Source organism: Gossypium hirsutum, chromosome D10, assembly GCF_007990345.1.
Source record: "Gossypium hirsutum isolate 1008001.06 chromosome D10, Gossypium_hirsutum_v2.1, whole genome shotgun sequence".
Classification (NCBI taxonomy): Eukaryota; Viridiplantae; Streptophyta; class Magnoliopsida; order Malvales; family Malvaceae; genus Gossypium; species Gossypium hirsutum.
This window is the reverse complement of record NC_053446.1, coordinates 42,575,133-42,598,819: the sequence shown is the minus strand read 5'-3', so window position 1 is coordinate 42,598,819 and position 23,687 is coordinate 42,575,133. Positions and strand designations below refer to the sequence as shown.

The 23,687-nt window shown below is 30.1% G+C and overlaps 1 protein-coding gene across 1 annotated transcript; it reads right to left on the bottom strand.

Annotated features, from left to right (window-relative positions):
* Nucleotides 1–12,834: 12,834 nt before the first annotated feature.
* On the bottom strand, nucleotides 12,835–13,795 carry LOC107915847 (ethylene-responsive transcription factor 1B). Its single transcript, XM_041102481.1, has one exon. The coding sequence runs from the start codon at nucleotides 13,462–13,464 to the stop codon at nucleotides 12,865–12,867; it is 600 nt and encodes a 199-aa protein (XP_040958415.1). The 5' UTR covers nucleotides 13,465–13,795; the 3' UTR covers nucleotides 12,835–12,864.
* Between the last annotated feature and the right edge of the window lie 9,892 nt (nucleotides 13,796–23,687).

Here is a 23,687-nt window from a genome sequence, read left to right as displayed (position 1 = left end):
CATGTGTTATTGAGAGTGGAAGACATAATTATACTAAATATTGTTATAAGGATAAAAATATGAAAAGTGTAAAAGTGATATGAGTGCATTATATGATTTGCCCAAGTAGACAAGATAAGAACTATTGGGATATAGATGGCATGCCATTAAGAAAATTTTAGCGCGCTTATCGTCTTGCGCTTTAGCGCTTACTTTTTCACACTTCGGTGCTTAGCGATTTGCACTTCGGTACTTATTGATTTGCACTTTGGTGCCTACTTTTTTATTAGTGCACTTTAGTGCACCTTTGTATCATTTCTGTATATCTTAAGTGTTCTATTTAGTCTACTGGGCCTCTGTTAAAAAGGTAAATTATTTTTATTATAAGGTAAAAGTTCATCTTTGACTATTGATCGAAATATTTAATCAGAAAAGTGAAGACATAAGTAAATTGAATGTATTTGAGGGAGTATAAGAAAGAAAAGAACTAGTAAGTTAAATGTGTAAAGATAAATTATGAATGAAATGATAAAGATTAGAGATGAAATTATGAAATTTTCATGTATTAAAAAGAGTAGTAAATTCTATTAATTGAATTGAAGACTTAAGGACTAAATTGTGAAATAAGTAAAAAGTGAAAAATGGGTATGATAATAAGAAATTAAGATGTAATATGGTAAATAAACAAAGAAATGAAATAGTAGGAATTAAGGAATATAATAGATTTTGAATATCATGGGTACTTACTAAGTCTCACAGACTTAACACTTTGTTTTCTCACACGTAGGTATAAAATAGATGGCAAGCATTAGATTGGAAAATCTATCTTAATACATCTCATCACATCCACCAAGCTCATAAACGAGTAAGATGTAATTATTTTGGTTTAGATGTGGCATGTACATAGGCTTAATAAGTTATGAATAAAATTAAGTGATGGAAAGACTAGAATGTAAGATTTTACAAATTTTATTGGTTTCATGAACTTATTAAAAATTAAAGCATGCTCAAGATAAGCTAGATAAAGACTTATATTTAAGTTAATTGGTATACTTAAGTGATGAATTTTAATGAGTTTGAGGTGGATTGAATTGGTTTTGAAGTGTTGGACTATTTTGAATCAATGTGGGGTTTAAGCAACTTTTCCTAATGTTTTTGAGCAAAAATTGCCCAAAATATCTATACTAGTGGATCAAGTATTGATACCCATATTTACACCAGTGTAAATAGAAAGTCAGAATGTAGTTTTGGTATCGATAACATTTTAGGTATCGATAATGAAGACAATGTATCGATACCTCATGTTTTAGTATCAATACTTTACCCCTGTTGATAAAAGATCATATATAATTCATTTCTAAACATACTCAGTTAACCAGTAATGTCCCTAAACTTCTAAAATAATATTATCGGATTGATTTAATGAAAATTTCATCATTTAATATTCAAACTACCTAGTGATTATCCAAGACCACTTTGACATCAAATGTAATATTCCTATATTGGGTTCTGAGGATCGAATTAGGTATAGGGGTGTTACACCAGGAGCTCCTTTCTAAAGATATTTTACTTCGTCAACTATAGAATCATGCATTAATTGAAATTGAAAATATCATGAACAAGAACAAAATATCTTAGCGTGAGTTTTCATCCATTCATTTTATCTCAATTTGATCTGTATCATAATGAAGTTAATTCTTTAGTTATGAAATAAATAAATTATGACAAACATTGAACAGTCATTTTTAGTGGTGTCGAAAATAGTAGTTTCGGGACCACAATTTCAACGAGTGAATTATTTTTTAATATTTATTTAATACCTACAGGATTATATTAAGGTTGTATTAAAATTTTGTTAAGAAATTTTGAAGTTTAAATGGTTAATTAGGTAAAAAGGACTAAATCATAAAAGATGTAAAATTTGAATTTTATTAGTTCAAAGGGCTAAATGGCTATGGAAAGGAAAGCTAATGGATTAATATAGTAACTATACCATTTAAAGAGTTAGTGGATAGTTATGAACAAGGTTTTATTGAAATTTTTATTAATAATAAGGGCAAAATGGTAAATTACTAAATAAACCTAAAATAAACTAAGTAAATGCTATCATCTTCCCCATTTCTCCTTTGTTTGGCCAAGTTCACCATTTTTAATGGGGGAGCATTCGGTTTCTTATTCTACTTTGCATGGTATGATTTTGTGTCCCATTTTTAATGATTTTTATGTTTTTGAGTTCGTTTTAGCTTAGTCTAGCTAGCCTGGGGGTTAATTTCCAAATTTTTTAAAGGTTTAGGAACTTTCCATGGTTGTTTTTGAATAGGTTTTGAAGTTATTTGATAGATTATTAATCTTGGTTGTAAAATAAACATGTTTTGTTAAGTGATTTTTGATGAAATTGTATTTAGGGATTTATTTTTGAAAATAGTATAATTTCATGGTAAAATTACGAAATGATGATTTAAGTGGTTTGGTATAAGTCCCTATGAAATTTGGCTAGCTAGTACGGAGGATTAAAATGGTTAAATTTCAAGTTATGAGCTTAAGGACTAAATTGTGAAAGTTAAAATGTTAATGGCAATTTCATAATTTTGCATAAATATGAATTATGGATTAATTTAATATTAGAAGTACTTAATTGAATGAAATTATTTTTAGATCAAGATAAACCACCATCGTACTTAAATCGAGGAAAATCTTAAGCATTGGATTAGTTCGGATTCCACTTCTATGACCCTAGTTGTCGAGGTAAGTTCGTATGAACTATGATCGTTTTAATGTTAGCTAAATTGATTATTTGCTATGTTGTTTTAATATAAGTGAATCTGTATATAAATGTATCAATGTTATGATGAATGGATGGATAACGAGTCTCGTTTGAACCTTAAGAATTCTTAGGATACAAATGATATGTCATTAGGGATTTCATGTTCCGGGTGTTGGTCTTGAATGTCCTACCGATGGCTGAGGTCTTGCATTTGTTGCGGATTCTCCATAGCTCGTGTGAGCATCATCGTGTAGCTTACATTCTGACCCACAACTCGTGTAAGCAGGCCCATTTCACAGCTTGTGTGAGAACTATTGAAAAGGAAAGGTTACTGTTATATGGAAAGGCATACTATGTGTGAGTATTCCCAAGTATCCGATGCAATTCTAAATGGTTCAACGGGTAAGAAAAGGAAATGAAATGGTAAATATGCAAACAGAATGAATCATAATCTTATGAAAAGGTTAATGAGTTAAATGATGTATATGTTTATAGAAATCTACTTATCTTATGGTTGAATTCATTTGTATCATGGACAAGTATACTAACTTGTGAGTTTGATGATGTTGTATAGGCTTACTAAGCTTATGGCATTGATAATGACTTTATGCTTAATATATGAATTGTGTTAGTGAAATGGTATGTTATGTTTAAGTTTATACGAGCTTACTATGCACTCATTGTTTACGTGGTTATTTTCCTTGGGTTTTAGATAATAGAAAGCTCGATCGGTTGGAAGCTCGTTGAAGACCTGTCACACTATCCAACAACCATTTTGGTAGTTTTTTAGTATTTTGGCTAAAGTTAATAATGGCATGTATAGGGCCTTTTGTAATGGTAATTTATGAAAGTGTAAATGGTTGATTTGGTATGTTTATGTCTTTGAAGTTTATGTTTGGTTGATGGACTTGTAATGCTTGTTAAGTTAGGTCATCTTGACCACTTTTAGGTAATTGAAATGCATGGTATTTTGGTATGTTTGTGATGGCTTGAAAATGATCATGTGTGATATGTTTTGGTAGATATTTGAACTAAATTTTTATGCTTGGAACATGGCAATGTTAATTTGTTTTAGTAAATGATGTTTTGATACAATTGTGGTGCCTTTGAATGGCAAATCAGTTAGATGAATTAGGGTGATTGAAATGGCATGTTTATATGTGTGTTTGAATGATGTTTAAATCCCTTGAATGTGTGCCCAAGTGGTATGAATGGTTAGGCATGAATTGGACTTGAAATGGCTTGATTTTCGTCAATTTTTGGATTACACGGCTTGAGACATGGGTTGTCACACGACCGTGTGACACACATGGCTTGGCGACACTACCATCTGTCATTTGAAATTTCTTAGTGTTTTAAGTCAGTGAGTTACACAGCCTAGTACACGGCCATGTGTGGCAACTCAGAGAGTTACACAACCTACGACACGGCCGTGTGACCCTACTCAGTGAGTTACACGGGTGAGGACACAGACTGGGACATGGCCATGTGTCCCTTATTTGATTGTTACACAGCCTGGGCTATGTCACACGGCCTGGCCACACGGCTATGTGACCCCTGTTTTCACATTTTTGCAACTATTTCTTAAATCTTCTGTTTTGTTTTGATTTAGTCCTAAATTGCTTCTAAGTTATTTTTAGGGCCTCGAAGGCTCAATTTAGGGAAAAAATGTATATGACTGATTGGTTTTTTAATAAGATTAATTTAGTTAATGTTATAATGATAAATGTTTTTCGATTGTACGGTAATGCTTCATAACCCTAATCTGACAACGAAGACGGGTTAGAGGTGTTATAAGCATGCATTGGTAGTACAACATAGTGAACTTTAATTGGTTCATGTTTATCATAAATCCGTATGTGATGCCATTATCAACATGATTCGAAATGCTCTAAGACGTTTTATTTTTTGCATATAAGCCTAATTGTACAGGACAAAAATATTTGTGGTGAACAATCACTATTCGATTAAGGTTTAAAGGAAAAATTGTTTAATGGTTGCACCATATGGAATTGCTACATTATTATTTCTTGGTGGATGAACAACATACTTTAGGTTTAAGATCCCATTAAAGTTAAGTAATGTTTTTTCTTGTGACGTAAAGCAAGGAACACTATTAGTTGAATTACTAAGGACAAGTTTAGTTATTTGGGATGAAGCACCAATGGTTAACAGACATGCACTTGAAACTATGTTGTTGAGAGGGCATTTTAGACAAATATTATCAGTTGTTCCTCGAGGTAGCTGAAGTGATATCATCCCAATTTTATTAGTAAATCTCCACAATGGGAAATAAAATATGAGATTACATAATTCAAATCTTATATCCAAGATTTTAGTAAGTGATTGTTGGATTTCGGTGATGGAAAATTACCTATTACCAGATAAGATGGGAATGACGAGTCGAACTTAATTTCCAATCCTGAGAGGTTTTCAATTCCATATGAGTGATAGATTTGAGTGATGCAAAATGACACGTTCCTTACTTAAAGTTTGACACGTAACTGATACATGACCCACCTACCCTAAATTAAAATATCGAATGATTAAATCCGTTATAAAAGAACCCGGTATTGATGTGTTCACACACGAGAGAATTCTCCAAACAAAGGAGTTAGTCAGACGCAAGAAAAGTGAAAATCTGCTAGATGGAGGATCACAGCGAAATAATTTGCTGGACAAATCTGCCCTAATATCAGTCTAATCTTTTTGATTAGACGGACTCACTTACAAGATCCCTATCCACGCCTGCCGTGTCAGCCAGCCAAAATATGGATTCTAAGATTTGGAGTGTGACAAGACAAGTAGAACACTTACCTCACATAAGCTAGTTTGTAAAAATCATGTATGTATGTATCTATATATGTTGATCTCAAAACATGAAAGTACAAACCATATTTTCATTACTCATCTATGACTCTCGTCTTTCTTATCTATCTTGACGGCCAGTGTCATATTTAGCTACGTTCGTTATTTCAATTATAAAAATGATTTTAGTTTACATCCAAATCACATTCTAACACATAATCAACATATTTTGCATTTTATTCATTTTAGTCTCTATATTCGAATTACTCATAATTTTTCATATATAAAATCGGATCAAAATCTGATTTCATATTCTTTCACTAGGGACCTTATACTTTTAACAATTTGTTTACTCAACATATTCTTTTAACTGTTAAATGTTTTAAGTTATACCATTGATCCGATGTTATATAATTTTTCAAATTCTTTCATCAATGGCATAACTCAAAACATTTAACAGTTTTACGAATTAATCCCTATGTTAATTAGATTAAGCTACAACGATCTCAAAAACATAAAAATTACTAAAAATAGGTTTAAAACACATGTCATGCAATTGAAATAAGCTTTGCCCGAAATTTTATTTACTCAACAATGGAGTTTCAGTGGTGATAGCAAAAATGAAGAAGATGAAGTTATGTTTTATTATTTCATTTTAGTTAATGTTTTTATTCATTTACCAAATTACCATTAATTCTTACATAATTTTAACTAAAAAATATATACATGCTGTCCAACATTTTAAATATGGTTAAATTACCATATAAATCCATTCAATTATTCTTTCATAACTATTTAGCACAAATAAACTAATAGAGATTAACTTTTGTAGCTTTTACGATTTAGTCCTTTTTACTTAATTAACTATTTAAAATTTAAAATTTCCTAACCAAAATTTAATATAACTTTATAATAACCCCATAAATATTAAATAAATAATAAAATCTAACTCACTAGTCAAAATTGTGGCCATGAAGACACTATTTTCGACACCACTAAAAACGGGTTGTTACATAATATAAACACAACAAAATCTATACAAACTTTGCTAAGTTGAGAGCTGAGTCCTAGATGCTATTGCACTCCTCACGATCTAACGATACCTGCACACGGGATAAACAAATCGTACGCTGAGCATTAGGGCTCAGTGATACTTTCATGATTTAAATAAATAATCAATAGATACATGATATCAATGCAATCAATATGTGATTCAACTATCAACTAAATCATTTTTCATTTCATGCCTCAAGTGCACAATCTAATACCATATTTCATTTGACATTTCATACATGAATATATAATTTCTTTTATCTACATATCTCAATTTCATATATATATATATCATATTACAAAGTCCATTCATTTCTTCACTTCTAACCCGAATCCACATATCCATATTGGCCCTCAAGGCTCATTTTAACCGATTTACATGATCTTTCACGTCATCTTTTGATACTTTAACATTTATATACAAGATGTATCATTCAATATTAGCATTTCATATCAATGTCTCATAGCATAGTATTTGTTTTATTTATAGCATAATTTCTTAATGCTTTCAATTTATTAAATTTAGTCCCTAATATCACAAAATTAACTATCAAACTTTGTTAATTTTTCTAACCAATTTTATCATTTTTCATTACCTTCTAACTTAATCCTAACATGTTCAAAACTTTTACTTCAATTTCTCATCAAAATTAAGCTTAATTTTATCAAATATTCAATAATGGCAACTTCTGTTTAATTTAATATTTTACAAAAATCTAACGCTTGTGTCTCTTAAATCAAGCTTAAAAGACTATGAATTCATGAAAATATACAAAGAAAAGCATGAATACATCGTCAATTTTGGAACCGAAATTGAGAAATGAAAACAAAATTCATTTTTTCTTTCTTTAGTTTGGACGGTGGCCTAAGGACAAGATGATAATTCATCTTTCTCCACTCACTTACAATATATATACTTAGATTAAAGATTAATTTAATCATGTTTAATTCACTAATTTAAGACATATATGCTTATAAATTATACTTATGAAAACTAAATGGATATTATCATCATTTTCCACTATCTCATAAGAACCAATGGTTAAATAACCATTAAGTCCTTTAGTTATTGCCAATCAAGTCCTCAAGTATTTTTTAAATTAAAATTTAATAGTAGTTGAACTTTACAATTTAGTCCATGTACTTAATTCACGATTTTATTCATTTAATTATTCAATCATCCATTAATATATTTTCATACTAACTTTATAATTTTTTCTATTCATAATTTCATTGATTAAATTTACGGAATTAAATTCTAAAACCACATTTTTTGACACTATCTTATATCAGATCGTTACATTAACCATATTTCTCTTCAAAAATAACATCTATTTAAAATTAATGCTTATAACTACAAAACACTCATAATATGATAAGAAAAGTAATTTCTATATATAAAAGAATCCAGATGCTTAAAAAAATATTTTGATGAGGCAAGACAAGATAGAATTTTAAACAAATCCCTCCGAAAGATTCAATCTTTTTTGTTTTCCCTTTAGTAAGTTGGGTTTTTACCTTATTATTGGCATTCTTGACAGATACACTGCATGGACATGGATGGTGCCTCTATCCAGTGCCTTTGCATGTTTTTATTTTTCCGAAACGAAATCAATATTCTGATTATTGAATTTTGTTTTTTAATTAAACAGGAAATGAAATATATTAGAATATCTAAAAAGTATAGTTTTTGGGCACCAATAAAATAGTGTCACGTCATTAAATTTTTAATATAACAAAAAAATATTATACACTCATCTATGTCTAATATTTTCTACAATTTAATTTAACTTTAATTCCATTACTTAAAATAATTAATTTTTTTAATTATAAACAAACATATTTTCTTCTTTTACAAAATTTAAACATTTTTTTTTGTCCATAAGTTAAATTTTTTTATTTTTGAGCAACCAACTTAAAAAAAACAGTAATTTTGAGCACTTTTTTCATGTCATTGACACATAATTTTAGTAATTATTTTATCCTAAACCTCGAACATTGACCTTAAACCTTGAGCCCCGAATCTCGAGGTTTAGGGTTTGGGTTTGGGATTTAAATTTTAGTGTTCGGGTTTGGATTTTGGGTTTGTGGTTCGGGGTTCAATATTCAGGATTCAAGAGTTTGGGGTTCAATGTTCAGGGTTAAGGGTTCGGGGTTCGGGGTTTGGGATTCAATGCGCATGGTTAAGGGTTCGAGGTTTAGGATTTAGGGTTCATATTCAAGGTTCAAGTGTTTAGGTTATGATTTTATGATTTACAAGTGCGGGGTTCAAGATTAAGGATTTGAGGTTACATGTTTGGGGTTTGAGTTTAGGGTTTAGGTTTCTAGATTCAGGGTAAAAAAAATTACTAAAATTATGTGTCAATGACATGGAAAAAATTGTTGAAATATTATTAAATAATTGGAAAATGTCCATGAATAATATGGTGGGAAGAGTCCATAAAATAATTTCTCTATGAATGAGTATATAATAATAATTTCATGTCTTTAAAATTTGATAATATGATAATTTTATTGGTGCTTAAAAACTTTAATTTTTAGAATATGTTAATGTAAGCTATCCCCTAAATAAAATTTTCTTTTACTAAACTAATCTTTAATTGTTATTATTATTTTATGAAATTAAGTGACCAGGTTCAATTAACCGTTCTATGATGAAATTGGGACATTAAACTTATTGCATCATGAATGAGCTTTTAACGCCTTGTGCAATTTCATGAAATATCAAATTCACTAAATTCAGTTTCTCACCCACGGCTCTAAATGTCATAGTCAAGAATCACGTGACAATTTCAAACGTCTTAAATATAATTGTTTACTTGGATTAATAATTATTTTGTGTTTTTACAATTCATACCTGAAAATGTTAAATATATTCAAGTTTCAACATTTACATTAGGTAGTTTTTAACATTTATATTTTTTAAGTTGAATTTAATTTTTATAAACTCAAATTACTCTTTTTTAATAGAAATATTAACTATAACATTATTTTTTAACATTGTTAGTGTGCTAAGTTACATTACAGTCCAACATAATATCATATGGCTTATATGTCACTTCGACAAATAATTCAAAAATTATAAAAATAAAAAAAAATCATAATTAAAAAATCAAAAAAAATAGCATAGAGTACGCATGCTTTGTCACGCAAGCTGTTGTTTTAAAATTTTAACATTTTGGTTAGTCTTCTTGGTAAAAACAATCATTTTTATTATTTTTTAAAAGGTTAATGATCAAATTTGACTATTTGTAAAAAGGTTGATGACCAAATTTAATAAAAAGGAATAAGGATCAAATTGACAAAATACATAGACATTAAAGGATAAATTTGATATTATGCATTTAAATTTAAATTGTAAATTTTAAAGTGATTATATAATCTACTAAATTTAAATTGAGTATAAAAATATAACTCAACCAAGTATTAAGAGGGGAAGTAATTTATAGATTATTGTTAAAGAAAAAGATAGTTGTTGCCCATTTTAGAAGCAATAGTAAGGAGGGCCCAAAGAGATTATCTATTTGTAAAATTAAATGAAGCAATAATACTTTGATCTTCAACAAATGAAAGCTGGTCATACATATACTTTCCTATGAAAAGGTGCTTTTTTATGTTGCATAAACTTTTTTACTTGAATGAAAAGAACAAATCAAATTAGGACATGTTACTAAATTAACTAAACATAGAAGAGTCTAGATATGCATGCAAAGAGCTCCATCTATTAGAAAGTTGAAAATAAAATCAGTTTATTAGGTTTAGACTATAAATAAATTATACTTACCCTCAATTCTCCATCTCAAAATTAATATTTTTCATTTTAATTTCTTTTATTAAATGTACTGTTGTGATATTTTGAAATAAAAAAAACCCACAAGGTAACTATCTAACAAAAAATTAACGTTATAATGAATTTAAATTTAATAAAAAAATTTTAACCGTATTCATATTTAGACATAAAATTTAAAATCTAAAAAGAAGAGAAATTAATTTTCATGAAATAAAAATAGATAAACTAAGATATAAAAACTTAGAAATTACTCCTGCTTAAACTGTTTTACAAACTTAAAATTTTTATTGAATTTCTTTTAATATTGTTATTATTATACATCTGCTATGAAAATAGAAAGGAGTCAAAAGAAAACAAAAGATTTTACTGTTTTAGTAAAAGGGCAACCAAAATTTTCAATTTGCTTTGTATAGTTTATACCTGTTTTACCCGTCGGTGTGCGAAATTTATCACCAACTAGTGCAAATATATTAATAAAATAAGTAGCCGTTTCTGGACTTTAGAATCTTTGGACGGTTTTGGGCTTTAGCTCTCTACTCTATAACATGCTTAATATATACAATCAATTTTAAAAAGTTATTACGTATTTTTTTAATATTTTACTATATTTTTATAAAATATTTATCAATTTTTTTGACTTACTTATAAAATTAGTAATATTATATTAAAATTATTATTTATATATTAAAAAAAGTTACGAGAAATCTATTTTGAGATCACATTTTAAGTTATAATGATAAAATAAAAAGGATTACATAATGTTAATATATACCTAAAGGAAAGGGTTAAAAAGATTGAGTTTCAATATATATATTGTAACGAAAATGGAAGATTTACCACATGAAGTTAGAGTTGAACTCAAATGGAAGTATTGAGTCTTAATTTTATAAGAAGAAATATAACTGATGCGGCAATCATTCCATACTATTCTCGCCAAAAAAAAAAAAAAATCATAAACAACCGTTACAAAATTCAATCAAATTCATAAAAGAAATATATACGGATAAGAATTATATATAATGTGACTTAAATTAAGATAAATTTTAAAAATCACCATATAATTTATACAATTTAAGATTCCAACTTAAAATCTCAAATTTTTAATATTTATTACAAAGACTTTCAATGTAATTGAATATTTTATATTAAAAGATTTCTGTCACTTTATTTTATTTTTAAGTAATTAAAAATTCAAATTTAATTGCATTTTCACACACTATTAAGGCTGGTTTATTTTTTATAAGTTATTTTAATATAAAATTGTTTCAAAGTAAATTATTATTATTATTAAATATGAGAATCTAATTTTAGTTTCCATTTGATAGTAAATCAATTTAATTGCAACTGAAGAAAAATCTAAAACGCAAACTCGACAAACTTTCAAATTATTTGCTCTTTGGATCTTTCCTGAGATATTGTCAATTACTTTATTATTATTTTATACATTTAATAATTTTAAACACAATATAAAGAAAAACACTGTAAATATGACCATTTTAAAAAAAAGATAATATAATTTAATGTACGCGTGATTGAAAATATATAGAAGTAAATATATTATATTCGTACAACTTACACAAAAAAAAAAAAAAAACAAACAAACTACGACATGCTAATACATATATATTTGAAAGAGATCTAATGTTTTCATTTCTATTAAAAAGTATTTTTTTTCATAAAATCTAATATTTTCATTAAACTGAATCTCATGTTCCATTATTGACAATTAATTTGAATGAAGTTGCCTTTCGGTTTACATCTAGCCTATAGATAAAATTATTAAGAGCTACGTATCTTAATTCTAGAAGTGTCTTATTTAAGTATATATTTATTAGTAAATCATAACCTATGTATTTATATACTAATGCTTTTTTATGTGATTATCATGTTTAAATCTCCATATATTTATACAACTTTTAATAATCCCAACAAACTACATCTTCCAACTTTATTAAAACAATTTACATGCTATTTAAGTATCAATTAAGTTGGTATCATTGTAATCAAATCAAATTAAACATGTAATATCTTCAAATGTATGAATAATTTAGGAATTGTATAAAAAATTTATAATATATTGATCTCAACACATATTTATATTTATGTTAGAGCATAAGGGTGATAATGCAAAGATATTATTCTCTTTGGATATTGTGAATACCTCATAATTTTGTATTCCAATCTAAACAGCTAATTCCTAAATAGACGAAATCATTGCATTTGAAAAATTTTGCATAGAAAAACTCATACCTATTTAAAATAGGTATCTATTATTATATTGAAATATTTCGCTGAATTATTATCACTTTCAAACTAGATTATCAACTCAATAATAAATTTACCAAAAACCTTTCGCTATAATCTTATTTTAGATTAATTTTGTGTTTTCATATAAAATCTAAAAATATACTTTTGCATGCCAAAATATTAAGAATAAATAGAGATGAACAATAGTATATGTTGGTGTGAATTAGTAAGGTGAAGCAGTTTGAGTCAAAAGTTGTTCCAAGTAATCTGCACCTAAATCCTCAATCACCATCACATTGTTTATCCTCGCATCTCTTTCCTTCTTACTTCTACTGGTCCTTTTCCTTCTCATAGAATGTGTTCTCTTTAAAGCCACCACCGGCGAACACCCTTCTTCTTGGTTACACTTCATTTCCTCCAGTGACTCCCTCACTCTTTCCACAGGAAAGTTGAGTATGGCGGCGCTGCCTCTCATAGCAAAAGCGGCTTGATCATAAGCCAGAGCTGCTGCCTCTGCACTCTCAAATGTTCCAAGCCATACCCTTGTCCCATGCCTGGTTGAGTCCCTTATCTCCGCCGCGAACTTCCCCCACGGCCGCCTTCTTACTCCTCGGTAAGACTTTTCTTTCGTCGGACTACCCTTTTCCGTTGAGCTTGATGTTTCCGTTTTGACCTCGGTGAGTAGGCCATATAAAAGCATCTCCTCGGAGTCGTTTTCGTTGAAAGGAAGAGAGTTGTGGTTGAACGGAGAAAATTCCGGCGACCCGAATGATGATTCCGATGAGGAAATGGAATTTGGGGACTCAAGCAGGAAAGAATCCATTGATCTGCTCTGTTTTTATTTTTTCAACTCTGTTTTTTTTGGTGCAAGTGTAGGGGGTTTAAAGCAGAGCAGTAGTTTAAGATTTGGCTCCTTTATATACTTCAAATTAAGGGAGGGAGGAATTAAACGTAAAATACGACAGCGTAAAAAGGATTAACTAGTGGCGAGGGAAGATGACGTGGCATTATTTTATTGAATATTTTTAAGGTTAAATGAACACGGGGTTAATTGGAGCAAGGCGGCTAAGTCAAAGCAAGTGACGTCACTACATGATCTCAGCTTTGGTTGGGAAGCTACCATGGGGTCTTGTCCACGTGGATGATGGTGACAACTCAGCTTGGCAGTTGGAAATAACGGTTTATATTATGTGAATAAAAATTCGAAAAATAAAATAAAAAAAAGTCTCATAAGTGTTACAAGTATCAAACTATTATAACACGGATTAATCAAGCACTTACATAATGAAATCAAACAATTATAAGTGTAAATAAATTTAAAACTATCACAATTCAGACAAAAGTTAATAAACTGGACTAAAACCCAAACATAATAATTACACATTATGAAACTTGAAGACCACATATATATATATATAATAAATCTCAAACTTAGATACTCAAAATTTAAGAGCTCTCATTTTGTCAACTAAATCAAAGTATTAATGATATCTAATTTTCTTTTTTAAAGAAGGTATGAATTTTTTGAAAATCAAACTAAAAATTAATATTAATTAAAAACTTCAAACATAATTTTTTATCACATAATTCATAATTAAATAGATGAATTCATTTTTTAACACTAATGAGCTTCACCTTTTTTTAATATAATATTTGATTTGCATTGTTAGGAATGGATATGCATTTTATTTATGGTTGTTCAATGAATGGGGGCAAACATGCAGAGGACTTAGTCACACATGTCCCGACAATGAAAAGCACCATCTGTTTAGTATCAATTCTACCATCTATTTTGTGTCAAATTCCTCTTGTAGATGGAAATTGGAAAAAAACAAAAAGAAAAGAAATAACTGCAATGGCTTCATCAGGTTGGATTGAATTAAGATGTTAAAAATAATTAATTATTTTAAATTTTGATTAACTGAATTCGATCCTCTATGCTCATATTTATATATTTTTGTTAATTTAAATAAAATAATAATTAAATTGAATTAAAAAATATGTATATAATACATAAAAAAAACAGGTAAAAACAAATTATTATAAATTTGATTTAAGTAGTAGAGTTTAAGCTCAGCCTATATTTTAAACAAACAGAAATTTTTTTTCAAAATTAATTTTTCAGACCTAATTTCTTTTTATTCAAATATTCTTAAATATTGGATATAAATTCGAGTTTGAACAAATAGATTCAGCATTACAATTTTTATTACATATTGTTTAAATTATTTCTAACCTTAAACTTATGCACTTAATCGTATTCCAACTTATATATATTGCTGAAACAATAACAACATCAATTGAAAGAATGAAACAATGGACGATGACAGGTTGAGTCCTCAATCATACAACGCTTGTTTAGTATTTCATTATCCCCCGAGCCATTCACGGAGGAATTGAGGCAAAAATAGAGAGAAGGAAAAACTTGTTAAATTGATATAAATATATGACATCAATCTTAATTTAAGTGTAAACATGATGGTTCCTCTTAATAAAAGTCAAGATGACCCATGACTGCAAATTGAAACGTGGACTGAATGTTTAAATAAAAGGTTTAAGAATCTCCATGGATCCTTCACTCCACAATATATACATTAATTCCTTGGGAGTTTAATAACGAAATGGAAGTTGTTAGTACTCTGATTCTACCATTTCTCGTACAGTTGAAACTAGAAACTGTGTTCCAGCCGCATTTTGGAATTTTACTGTGAGCTCTAGAAAACGCATTAAAATTTTAAAATTTTTGAGGTTTATCAAAAAAAATTTAGGTTTAAAAAACACTAAAAATTTTAATAAATCTGAAAAATTTTGGTATGAACTTGGAGCTCACTGTAAAATTTTCCGTTGTTTTATCATTTCATTTTCTTCCCCTTGATATGGACCTGGGTAGGTTTTTTTTTTGTTTTGTTTATAATCTGTTTAGATTTAATTACTATAAAATATATAAATATTAGTATTGTTAAAATTAGATATCGATAATGACAATATAGAACGATCGCAAAGCAATAAAAAAAGAAAAAGAAAACACACATATTTTATATGGAAACCCTTTAGGGAAAAAATCACGGGCAGAGGAGAATAAATTCACTAATATTGAAATTTGAATAATACAATAGGAGTTTCAACTATATGTATTTAAAGGTTGAAAAATCTTATTCGGCCCTTAGCCTTAAGCCCTACACTGATCCCCTTGTTTTGCCACTGTATTTTCTTTAACAAAGATTTGAATTACACAATTCTAACAATCTCCACATTGACACGAATTCTCAACGAACAAGTTCTCCACCTCTTCCACAAAACCCGTAAAAGAGTATTCCTCAACAAAGAATACCAACCAAGTCCAAGCAATGCTCAAACTTGGTTATAGGAAGTGAATTTGTAACAACCCGTTTTCAATGAAATCGAAACAGTGGTTTCGGGACTACAAATCCGAATCAGAAAGAAAATTTATTTTAATATTATTGCATGGACTGCATTATGATAGGAAAAACGTATGAAAGTTTCGATAAGAATATTTTACCGATTTCATGTTTAATTATTAGAAAGGACCAAATCGCATAAAATGCAAAAGTTTAATTCTAGTAGGTAGAAGGATTAAATAGCTATGGAATTTAAAAATTGAGGTCCTTATATGGCAATTAGACCATTAAATGTAGTTAGTAGATAATCATGCTTAGTCATCAATGGAAAATTAAATAAAGAAAAGGATGAAATTGGAAAGAAAAAGATGATAGGATGATAAATAATAAAATAAAAGAAAATATCATTTTATCATCATCTTCCCCAATTTAATTTTATGGAAACCCTAGCTAAGAGAAAGTGAGTTCAAGCAAGTTTTTTTGACTCAATTAGGTATGAATTCTTGTCCCGTTTTTAGTAATTTTTATATATCCGAGATTGTATTAACTTAATCTAGTTAATTTGGGGATCAATTTTCAAAGTTATCAAAGTAATAAAATTTTGTCATGGATGAGTATGTTGAAATTTTGAAATTTATGGTAGAAAATGAAAGGTTGTTGATAGATAAACAACTTTTGTAAAGGAAATTTTCATGAAATTGTGATTTAGGGACTAAATCGAAAAGATGTAAAATTTATGGAAAATTTTTTGATTTTTGTGAAATACATGGATTGTTATTGTTATATGAAAATTTTGGTTAGGCTTGGAATAAGGATTAAATTGCATGAATTTTATTTTCTGAGCCTAGGGACGAAATCGTCATTTATTAAAAGTATAGGGGAAAAATGGTAATTTTGCCTAGGATGTGAATTGGATGAAATTGAATGTGAGTTGTATTAAAATGAGTTAAATTTACTCATATAGATCCGGATAGACCTAGTTCGGAATTGGATCAAGGAAAATAAAAAGTATCGAATTAGTAGCCTACGAACATGAGCAATTATCGAGGTAAGTTCGTGTAACTAAATTGTGTATATTTATATGTATGAATTAAATATTGTATATGTGAATGTTCAATTGTGTAATTGTTATGTTTATGAAATTAATCATAAATTCGAAAATGCCTGATAAGTATGAAATCCCATTTGAATAGATGAAATTTGATGGATACAAGATTTCTCGTATTGGTTGTGGTCTTGTATATGTTGCGGACACACCATAGCTCTCATGAGTATCCTGTTATAAGTCCTATCGAGCTTCTTGTTACATGGTTCCTGCGAGCATCTCGATCGGTATTGATCCTGCATGTGTTGTGAATATACCGCAGCTCTTTGTGAGTGTCTTGTTATATGATCGCCAAGGATCCTACATATAATGCGGACATATCGCAGCTCTTTATGAGCGTTCTGATATAGGCTCTTTGTGAGCTTCTTGATATGACTTGCTTGAACTTCCTGTTATATGGCTATCCGCAGCTCCCTAATAATAACTCTTCGGAGTTACCTGTTAAGTTCAATGAGCTTCTTGTTTTAAACTCTTATGAGTTTCCTGTTTTAGCTCGGATAAGCTTCCTGTTACATGGCTCACATGAGTTTCCTATTAAGGCTCAAGAGAGTACTTCCTGATTATGTGCCCTAATGGGTACCCCTGAATATGAGTTAACAGATTACAGTCTTGTACACTTCGAGTGTACTACATGTGTATCCATCGATATTTCAAATAAATTCAACGGGAAAAGTTCTGACATGGGCTAAATTGAATTTGAGATGATTTGTTATGATTTGTATATGTTCCTTGGAAACTTAAAATGATAAATACATGTATGTTGAAATGAGACATTAATGAGCTCATCTATACTCCTTGGTATTAATATGAATTATGTAACTAACATGTTTGATAGGGATGTTTGTGTGTTTAGGTTATTAATTTCATTGAATTGGATGTATTATCTATGTTATTTTAAAACAATATGAATGGTAAGTTAAATTATGTTATACGAACTTACTAAGCATTTAAATGCTTACTCTGCTTTATTTCATCTGTTTTATGTACTCAGAAGCTCGTGAAGGTTGGAACTTGGTCGGAGACACATCACACTATCCTTTGGACTTCTCGGTATATAAAGTAAATTAATTTTTGGTATAATGGCAAGTATAGGCTAAGATAAGCCAAATGATGAAATGTTTTGGTTGTAATTAGCCATTTGAAATGGCTAGTGATGGTATGTTTAATATAGGTATGCATGAGATTGTATTATGTTTGGTATGTAAGTATGCTTTGGATTGATATTTTAGGTATAAACATGCTTAAGCAAGTACATAATCAATTGAGTAAGTTAGATGTTAGAATAAATGTCATGATATCCCATGCATAAGATTTGGTTTTGGCTTGATTTGAGGGTTATGAATTGGCTTGTGAATGTGCTTGGATGTTGTTGTAGGTGGAAAATAAATTGGGTGAGAAATAATGTTTGGAAATGACCTTATTTTGTCCACACGGGCATGTGTCTCAGCCGTATGTGACACATGGCCTAGCACATGGGCATGTGAATTGGTCGTGTGACCCCTACACCTAATTTTCAAAACTTAAATTACCCACACGGCCTAGCACACGGGTGTGTGCCTGACCGTTTGACCCAAGTCAGAGAGTTACACGGGTATGGGCACGGGCTAGGACACGGTCGTGTGCCTCACATCGAATGCCCACACGGCCTAGGACATGGGCATGTCATTTGGCCGTGAGCCACACGGCCTGACTATACGAGCATGTGTCTCTTTTACTTAAGAAAAATTTGAGATTTTGCGAAAAATTCTCTAACTACCTGATTTAGTCCCGACTTGTTTCAAATGCATAAATTAGGCTTCGAGAGTCCATTTAAGGGACAATATGATTAAATATGACTGGTTTTTGATATGAATAATAATTGACATGAATTAATTGTAATTGTTCTATAAACTTCGGTAATGCTCCTTAACCTTGTTCCTGCAACAGATATGAGTTAGGGGTGTTACAGACTTAGTTATCATATCTACAGGATTATCATGAGTACTAACTTTTCTCACAACAATATCACCACGAGCAATAATATCACGTACAAAATGATATCAAATATCAATGTGCTTTATTCTCTTATGAAATATTTGATCCTTCGTAAGGAAGATGACACTCTGACTATCACAAAACATTGTACTGATTTGAAGGTCTTTACTAAGTTCACCAAAGAGTCCCTTTAACCAAATAACTTCTTTACAAGCCTCAGTAATCGCTATGTACTCAGCTTTAGTAGTTGACAAAATAACTGTTGTAACACTCCTAACCCGTATCCGACACTGAAATAGGGTTATGGAGCATTACCGAACTTATAGATCAAACAATCATACATACAATTTATGTTCATTTCTCATTCCAAACAAAAAACATTCAATTTCAATCATATAGTCCCTAATACGAGCCTTCGAGGCCCAAAATGAACATAAAAAACTATTCGAGACTCAAATAAGAACTCAAGAAAATTTTGGGAAAACATTGAAAATTTTCAAAGTACAGGGGACACATGCCCATGTGGTCAGGCCGTGTGTCTCACACATTCATATTGTCCCATATACGAGCCCTTGAGGCCCAAAATACGCATTCAAAACAAGTCGAGACTAAATTAGAAACTCAGAGAATTTTTTGAAAAACATTAAAAATTTACAAAGCTGTAAGGGTCACACGGCCGTATGGCAAGGCAGTGTGACTCACACGGCCAAGAGACACGCTCGTGTCTTAGGCCATGTGGGCAATCGAAATAGGGACACACGACCATGTTCCAACCCGTGTTCATGCCCGTGTAGTTCTCTGACTTGGTCACACGGCCAAGACATACGCCCGTGGGCCAGGCCGTGTGCTAGGTCGTGTAACAACCTGACTTGCAACTCTTTGAAAGCTACAAGGGACACAAGACCGTGTCACCTGGCCGTGTGTTACACACGATTGAGACACATGCCCGTGTCTTCGCTCGTGTGGACGAAAATAGGCCATTTTACAAGCCATTTTTCTCACCCAAACTAGCATGTACCTATAACCAAAATGCATATATGCACATGTCTTAATAAGGCACCAAAAATCAAGAATAAATAAGTTATGTACATATGATATAATATCATACAACCAATATGCCCTTAGGCACCTCAAATGATAATATATAAACATGTTTAACCATGTATTAAAATTTTCCAAAATGACTAACTAACTTTCAACTAAACTTGCATTCATTCAAACCATTGAATTAACTTACCATAGCCTATCAAATGGTACCAAATATGCCATTCATTCACTAACATCAAAAGACATATATACCTTTCATAACAATATACCAAACCACAACAAGTTACAAAACTTATACAATATGCATATTCATCTATCACAATTCAAACATATTAAGCCAAACATCGATGATAATAAGGTTAATAGTTACATGCCATAAACTAAGCTCATATCAACATCAAAATGTTAAATCACAAACCAAACCAAATGGATATTCCAACAACCAAAACACATGACCAACATTAGCCAAAATACCTATACATGCCACTATAATCAAAATTAAACATCCGTAAGTACTGAAAGAGGTGATAGATAGTATGATAGATCTCCGACGACTTTCCAACCCGAACGAGCTTCTGACAACTACAAAACACAAAAAATAACAAAAAGTAAGCATGTCATGCTTAGTAAGTTCGTAACACATATAGTCTAACCTTGCCAATACAATATATAGCCACAAAGCATGTAAACCCAACCCAACATGAGAATAGCTAATTCATAAACTTATATATGTACATTCATAATTTGATAGCCAAAGTTATCCCTTTTCATAGATTGATAGTCGAAGCCATCCCTTTTCATAGTTCGATGGTCGTCACCATCCCTTTTCATTGTTGATGGTCATCACCCATCCCTTTCATAATCGATAGCCAAAGCTATCTCTTTTCATTTGTCGGCGATTGACGTTACGCCGTTGGATTTTTATCAACAATCAATTTAATATTATACAATAATAACATTCAAATCATAAAATAAAAACGAAACTTAAACGTACAAACTTACCTCTACAATAAACGTAGAAAAATGAAGTCAACTAATTCGAAGCTTTTTCTTTGCCTCGATTTAGAGCCATACATGGTTTATCTTGATCTAAATGAATAAATTCAGCTCAATTCAATAATCATTCTATTCAATTTAACTCAAATTCACATTTTAGCAAAATTACAATTTTGACTCTATACTTTTGATTTCTTTACAATTTAGTCCTTAGGCTCGTAAAATAAAATTCATGGAATTTCACATTTACCCAAGCCTAGTCGAATATCATATAAGCTTATAGCAGCCCATACATTTCATTAATTCAGAAATTACACCATGAATGTGAAACAAATTTATCAAAAATCACTTAAAAAAAGTTATTTCTCTAAGAACAATGATTCATTTTCTTCCATTAAACATAAAAAACCTAAAATGCATTTATTGTGAAACCCTAGACATTTAAAAGTTTTGCAAATAGTCCCTGGTCTAACTAGATTAAGCTACAATGACTCCAAAATCATAGAAATCATTAAAAATAGGATGAAATAGACTTACATGCAAGAGACTTGAGTAGTCGAAAGTTCAAGCTCATTTAATTGAGTTTTCTACCCTAGTTTTTGGTTGAAAGGATGAGCATAACAAGATGATGGCTTTGTTTTTAGCCATTTTACTATTATGCATTTATTAAATTACCAAATTAACCTTAAATAAAAATCTTTAAAAACACATATAAATTTCCCATAATTGTCCACTCATGATATCAATGGTTTAATTTCAACATAAACCATCTAACCATTTAGTAGCACAACCATTAGATCCGTTTAACTTATAGAACTCAAGTTTTGCACTTATTGCAATTCAATCCTTTTTATCAAATTAAGCATGCAAACGGTAAAATTTCTTAACAAAATTTTTAAACAGTACTACTATCATGCTAAAGACAATAAAAATATTAATTAAATAAATATTTTGACGTTAAATTTGTGGTCTCAAAACCAATATTCTGATTTCACTGAAAATGGGCTGTTATAGATATTATATATTTGTTATATAACTGTTTTTTGTCGAGGTTGTGGCTCTTAAGAAATAGACCATGGACTATCATCTACATGTATGGTTATATATATTTTTAAAATTCGTAAAATTCTTGTAAGCTAGAAATGGACATAGGAGTTAAATGTAATTTTTCCAAAAGGAGTCCATGACAAGGAAAATATGCGATGGCGGTCGAAGACCCAAGGAATGCCTTGTGGTGAAAAATTATGTAATGTTATTTTTCCATTTATTTTCTAGAAATAGAACTGTGGAAACCTTGGCTGACAATTTTATTTTAATTACTTATCTCACTATATATTTGTTTTATAATTTTTTATAATATTTATATTATGTAATGTTATAATTGTGATATATATACGAGATGATCCACAGTTGATCTATTAAAAATAAAAAGTGTGGTAATGAGAAAATACATGTGTTGTATTGTTCTATTCACTTCTTTAGGTTATTCGATAACTGTGAGAAGTGTGGTAATGAGAAGGTGCATGTCGAGGATTGGCCCTGGCGAGGAAAGACTTGGTTTTTAAGTGGTTAAATTTGACTCACCTTCCTTTCCTAAAACCCTACCTGGTGCACAGTTCACATTCACTTCTTCGATTTTTCCCTTAAATAAAAAACCGTGGAGAATCAAAATTGTTTATTTTTATGATTGATTGATTCTTGCGAATGAATGTGAATATTATAAAATTTCCATAACATGCCATGCATATATTGGAAGCATGTCATTTAGATTAGGTAAGAATGCCACAAGCCTATTGTATGATCATTCTTGAAATTTTAGATAAAAAACCTTGTATGTTTTTTTTATAAATATTCAGTGGGAGAAGGTCATTGAACAAGACCTATGACCTCCATTGATGGTCCTTAAGTGATAGCATGATAAAGTTTCAAGTCGGTTCCTACCTTGGCCGCACCCAAAGGTAAACTTTGTCATGTGGGTTCACTAGATGAGATTTCTTTTTAAAGACAACTAGTCATGTATGATTTTTAAAGAGGTTGTCTCAGTATGACTCACAAATGAAAGCATGTTCATGATGGGTGTTAAGTTAATGCTTACACACTCAAGATCACCTCTTATTAAATAGTTTCCCAAGAAATGGTATTTAAGCTAGAGATGATGGCCAAACGTTAAATGATCGTTAGTTCGTGTGGAGTCTTGAGATTAAGATTCATGAACTGATTAGATATAATCCATGTTCTTGCTAGTTAATCATGGAACCCCAAGGTGACATGGTTGATGGATGTGAGAATGATCGTAGCAATGTACTTTTTTTAAGGTTTTAATACAAGACACATGTCATACTGCATTATTGATATGTTGTTGAAGTGAACATATTTGCTTAATAGAAAGATAGTAATTAGTGAAATCTTTATTTTTTTTAGTTCAAATATGTCTCTTACTCCTCTTATTAGCATTCTCACATCCTGAGCTGTGAGAAACACACATCTGTTATTGGAGTGCCCTCCTGAAGCTCAGCCCAAAGCGAGAAATCACTGGAGAGATTTTGACTCGATTGCTCGATGTTA